Source organism: Wyeomyia smithii, chromosome 3 (genome assembly GCF_029784165.1).
Source record: "Wyeomyia smithii strain HCP4-BCI-WySm-NY-G18 chromosome 3, ASM2978416v1, whole genome shotgun sequence".
NCBI lineage: Eukaryota > Metazoa > Arthropoda > Insecta > Diptera > Culicidae > Wyeomyia > Wyeomyia smithii.
Window position 1 is genome coordinate 128671786 of NC_073696.1, and position 5452 is coordinate 128677237.

The 5452-nt window shown below is 38.5% G+C and overlaps 2 protein-coding genes across 2 annotated transcripts; both read right to left on the bottom strand.

The window, feature by feature from the left end:
- Positions 1-1886: 1886 nt before the first annotated feature.
- On the bottom strand, positions 1887-3046 carry LOC129729535 (proliferating cell nuclear antigen). The gene is made up of 3 exons (XM_055688167.1): positions 2869-3046; positions 2302-2804; positions 1887-2248 (listed from the first exon to the last, which is right to left on the bottom strand). The coding sequence occupies exons 2-3, from the start codon at positions 2795-2797 to the stop codon at positions 1962-1964; spliced, it is 783 nt and encodes a 260-aa protein (XP_055544142.1). The 5' UTR covers positions 2798-2804; positions 2869-3046; the 3' UTR covers positions 1887-1961.
- Positions 3047-4059: 1013 nt separating this feature from the next.
- LOC129728554 (uncharacterized protein K02A2.6-like) lies at positions 4060-5031 on the bottom strand. Its single transcript, XM_055687002.1, has one exon. The coding sequence runs from the start codon at positions 5029-5031 to the stop codon at positions 4060-4062; it is 972 nt and encodes a 323-aa protein (XP_055542977.1).
- Between the last annotated feature and the right edge of the window lie 421 nt (positions 5032-5452).

A 5452-nucleotide genomic window follows, 5' to 3' on the forward strand; every position in this document is an offset into this window, starting at 1 on the left:
AACATCTCCAATCGATTAGATTTCCCTATCAGTAGACAGACTTTTGCTATATGCGATAAGGGGTAGGCTTATATGGGGAAAAATCTAAAAACCTTGAATTTTCCCATATCTACCCTGGTGACCAGGAATGCCAATTGGGCCGAACAACTCAATATTTTTCAATATGCCTAGGGCCCTAGTCAACATCTCCAATCGATTAGATTTCCCTATCAGTAGGCAGACTTTTGCTATATGCGATAAGGAGGCTTATATGGGGAAAAATCGAAAAATCTTGAATTTTCCCATATCTACCCTGGTGACCAGGAATGTCAATTGGGCCGAACAACTCAATATTTTCCAATATGCCTAGGGTCCTAGTCAACATCTCCAATCGATTAGATTTCCCTATCAGTAGACAGACTTTTGCTATATGCGATAAGGAGGCTTATATGGGGAAAAATCTTAAAACCTTGAATTTTCCCATATCTACCCTGGTGACCAGGAATGCCAATTGGGCCGAACAACTCAATATTTTTCAATATGCCTAGGGTCCTAGTCAACATCTCCAATCGATTAGATTTCCCTATCAGTAGGCAGACTTTTGCTATATGCGATAAGGAGGCTTATATGGGGAAAAATCGAAAAATCTTGAATTTTCCCATATCTACCCTGGTGACCAGGAATGCCAATTGGGCCGAACAACTCAATATTTTCCAATATGCCTAGGGTCCTAGTCAACATCTCCAATCGATTAGATTTCTCTATCAGTAGGCAGACTTTTGCTATATGCGATAAGGAGGCTTATATGGGAAAAAATCGAAAAATCTTGAATTTTCCCATATCTACTCTGGTGACCAGGAATGTCCATTGGGCCGAACAACTCAATATTTTCCAATATGCCTAGGGTCCTAGTCAACATCTCCAATCGATTAGATTTCCCTATCAGTAGGCAGACTTTTGCTATATGCGATAAGGGGGAGGCTTATATGGAGAAAAATCGAAAAATCTTGAATTTTCCCATATCTAGCCTGGTGACCAGGAATGTCAATTGGGCCGAACAACTCAATATTTTGCAACCTTTCTAGGATTCTAGTGACATTTCCAATTCATTATATTGCTCTATCTTGCCTATTAATTAGTTGTTAAGTTTTATCTTTTATCAATTTTGTTGGTTTAATTCACATTTTTAGTTTCAGTGCTGCCCACCATTAGCGCTGCATTCTATGCTCTCTTCTGTTGAAATATTTCGTTTTTGTTGGTTTAGTTCCGGAGGGTAAAATCACGCAGCATATATAAATCGGGATTTAAACCAACAAAACCAGCTACCCAACAAAATGAAATATTTCACGATTTTGTTGGGTACGTTTCTTGTTGGGCGAATTTACACAAGTCTTAGTAGCTGGTAGAACAGTTTAGCCTTTTTGTGTTTTGGTACTTTCCGTTTTGTTTTATTTCCACTCAAACTCACATTTGTACTAAACTATAGAAAATTCGTATTAACGTTTTCATTGACAAGAACATGAAAAAAAAATTTCAAGTCAAGTCACATATTCTTGTTTTTATCATAAATATTGGGTTTAAACGAAAACAGGAATGCAAATTTCCGATACTATCGTACGAATTTATTCACTACTGTTGTTCGTCCCATTACAGGTATTCCTAACATGTTGAACATGTAAAATTTATGACTACCAGCATAAAAATTCAAAACACAGTTGGATATACTGGGGCTTATTACGGATGTCACCTCACGGTGAGAACGAAGTGAAAAAATCTCACGGTGAATAAAGACGCGTGCAAATCAAACGGGAATCACTTTCACCGTGCCAATTACGGTTGTCATTTCACCGTGAAGTGACTCCCGTGATAAGCCCCATTGTTTTCTCATTTCCACTACCCTACAGTAATTCGATAAACACACGGACATAAACAGTTTTATTTTCCAGTGTATGCAATACGTTTGAACTTAATACAAATTATATCTAGTTTTCATCATCCTCGATTTTGGGAGCAAGGTAGTATCGAATATGACCAAGATCCGTAATTTTATATTCAACAACCAGTGGCACATCTGCCGACATGGAAAGCTGCACCTGGTTTGATAGCGGCGTGGCTTTGGTGAAGGAGTTCAGGTATCGACAGGCAAATGTGAGTGTTACTGGTTCTTGCATTTCAATGATGACTGCCTCGTCTTCCTTATCGACGGATGACGTCTGTGCAAGTTTAATATTTGCCGATCCGGCATCACCAGATGCCGAGAATTTGACTCCTATAAAAAATATATATGAGAACAAAAGCAAAATTTGCATTTTAAGAAACAACCTTCTTTAGTGCAGGAGATAACAACCGACTCTCCAAACTGTGACAAATCTCGACAGATACGGGCAAATTCGATAGCTGGCATCCGAACAATGCACGCGTAATCAGTTTCTGGGATGCCTAAGTGTTCTTGATCAAGGTTCATTAATTTCATCTCGTAGTCGGAAACTTTTTCTTGATTTTGAGATTCGAACATAAAAGTCACTGTATCTGCATTATCCTGTGCTTTCATGGTAACAGTATCGTCGTTATTCGCACATTTCATGATTTTTGACATATTTGCAAGGTTCATTCCCATTGAAAGGTTCCGGTCGCAGCGATATTTATCGAAGCCATCTGAGCGGAGTGAAAGGGAAACCAAGGAAACGTGTGAGTTGTCCATAGCTTGTAGCTGGATCCCGGAGTCACTGCAATCAAATGTTGCTTCATTCAAAAGATCCTTGATGGCATCCAGAACCTTTTTGAGGGTGGTGCTGGCAACTAATCGAGCTTCGAACATGATGACCCTTGAAATACAAATTACATGATCAAAAAACATTTCTAATCACATATGCGCAATATAAGCATTACCTTTCAAAAAATATTTGTTGATAAAACTTAAACTTTTTGTGATTAATATAATCGGAGCGAAAACACGTCAGAACCTGAATGAAGTTTGTAGATAAATGAATGGTTATAGTATTTCTGGTGGGAATTTTCGCAAAAGCTTATGAAAAAGGCGCGCACCGGCGGGAAATAAAAAAGCCGTCAAATGAGCTGTCAAATTTCAGGTAAATGAAGGGCTGTTCGATATTTTATTCAGGGAACAGGGCGATTAGACCGGATTGATAGGGTTGTTCTTTTCGCCATATTTTGTTAGATTTTCGCCTTGTGTTTTGCGGTGAGAACAGAGAATGGCCAATACCTTAGGACAGGACGTGACAAGAGAAACCAAAAATCACCCAAAGTTCTGTTAAAGCGAAAGCCCTCTCTGATTGGTCGATTTCTCTTAGCGCACTGTTAAATTTTATTATTAGTCGGTACGGTTGGCTGTGCTGCGAAAACTATTGGTATTTTTTGTTCACACTGTTTTTGCTTACCAAGTGAATGAACAGCTTTTGGTTCAACAATTTTTTGAAACTTTTTCATACACTATACTGTGTAATATCTATGAAAATCAACATTCGAAAAGTTATTCATGTTTTTGAAACTACGTATGATAAACAATAGCAGATTCATTTCATAAAAACCAAGAGGAACCCAAAATGAGTTGAAATTATGGCTGGTTCAAATAAGTTTAACATATATCTTCTAATCAATTGAACTAGCATTATCAAATGAATAAATTTAAATTGAAATCCAGAACTTGGAAAATCCTTAATATTTATATCTTGCTAATCAAACATTTTTGGAAACACTGGCAAGCGTCGTGCCGAAAATTCACAATGTTTCATGAGGGCAATTTTGAACGAAAAGAAGAATAACTAAAAGCCACTTGTCACGTCCTGTCCTAGGCCAATACGCATGCATAATCAACATAAACACGGATGATAACCCATAACGATTTAATAATAACCCAAACAGTCGTGACTGTGACATACGAAACGCATTGATTAATTACCGAATTTAATCAGATAGAAATAAACACACGTGTTACAGCTTTACTACCTATCCTTTATTTATTTCCCTTTTCCTCTACAGTGTTCCCAGTTACTTTTCTTCTATTCCAATGTAACACTTCCCTTTCGATGAAATTAAGTAGATGCCATGTGTGGTTTTAATTTAAATATCTATTTCATAGTCTTCGAAGTATGACGGACGCTTAACCTCACGACGCGGTCTTTCTAACTGTTCGCTTTGATTCTTAACAAATTCTGCAGCTGGTGTTAGAGATCTATCGACTATCTCAGAAAATGGCGTATCGTTGTTCGAACATTGTTGTTTCTGCTGGCTGACTTCGACGACTCCTTCAGGTTCTACAAGCTTCTTTACATGTGCTGAGTTTCGTCGATATCTTTTCCCGTTGTCCATCTGTACAAGTACACTGTTTCCTTTCTTTTCTAGAACTGTAGCCGGCTCTGGGTTATACGACGAAGATAACTTGTTTTGAGAGACTAAATTTCGCATTAGAACGCGATCTCGCGGTTGTAAATTTGATTCTTCGGTTCTATCCTCTGTGTCGTATCGTGTCTTTGATTTCTGTTTATAAATCCAATCATGGTCTTTGATCTCTGCATAAAAATTGTCGTTAGCACAAATAACTTCTGGGATCCAGTCTTTAAATTTCCTACCGAAAGCCATTTCAGCTGGTGAACGACCTGTTGCGGGATGATTGATCATTGAGTAAACATAGTTCGCCTCTTCCAAATCGTGTTTCCAGTCTGTCCCGTTCACTTGAGCAATGCGTAATATCTTCAGGATCGACCTGTTCTGCCTCTCCACTTCGCCGTTAGATCTTGGCCAATATGGTATAGTATGCTCCAACTGAATACCAAATTTCTTGCCAAAAGCACTTATTTTACTACTTGAAAAGTTTTTAGCGTTGTCGGATATAAAAACTTCTGGAATTCCCAGTCGGAAGAATATTCGCGTCAATACATTTATGATATCGTCGGAGGTGGTAGTGTCCATAGCCTCGACAACTCTATATCTACTGTACATATCAATAAGTACTAGGATAGACTCACCGGACGGTAGTGGCCCCAGGAAGTCCATTGCCAAATCGTGCCAGGGTTGACACGGCAGTTGCCTCATTGCCATGGGTTCTGGTGTTGACAAGTTGCTCACTAACTGACAATCAATGCATGATTTCACTGTACGTTCTGCTTCTTTGCATGGGCGCAACTAAGGAAAATTTCTAGGGGAGGCTAGTTTTCATGTATGTCATTTTAAAAAAGAGAAAAAAGAGTTTGAATATGCTTTTTTAATGACGCTTAAAATAGTATCGTAAAAGCAGAAAAAATCACTTCGGGATAAGATCTCCGAAGATGTACTGAATATCTTGAACACATCGTCAACGCCAAGCTCTTTCAGCAACAATGATTCGATATTGAGGAGAGCTAGATTTGGTAAACGGCTGGGCAGTGCTTTTTAACAGTTCACCCGTACTAGTTAGAATAAAATAGACCCCACTGTGGTTCAAGGCATAATGCCCTATTCCTACCTCCATGTGGTA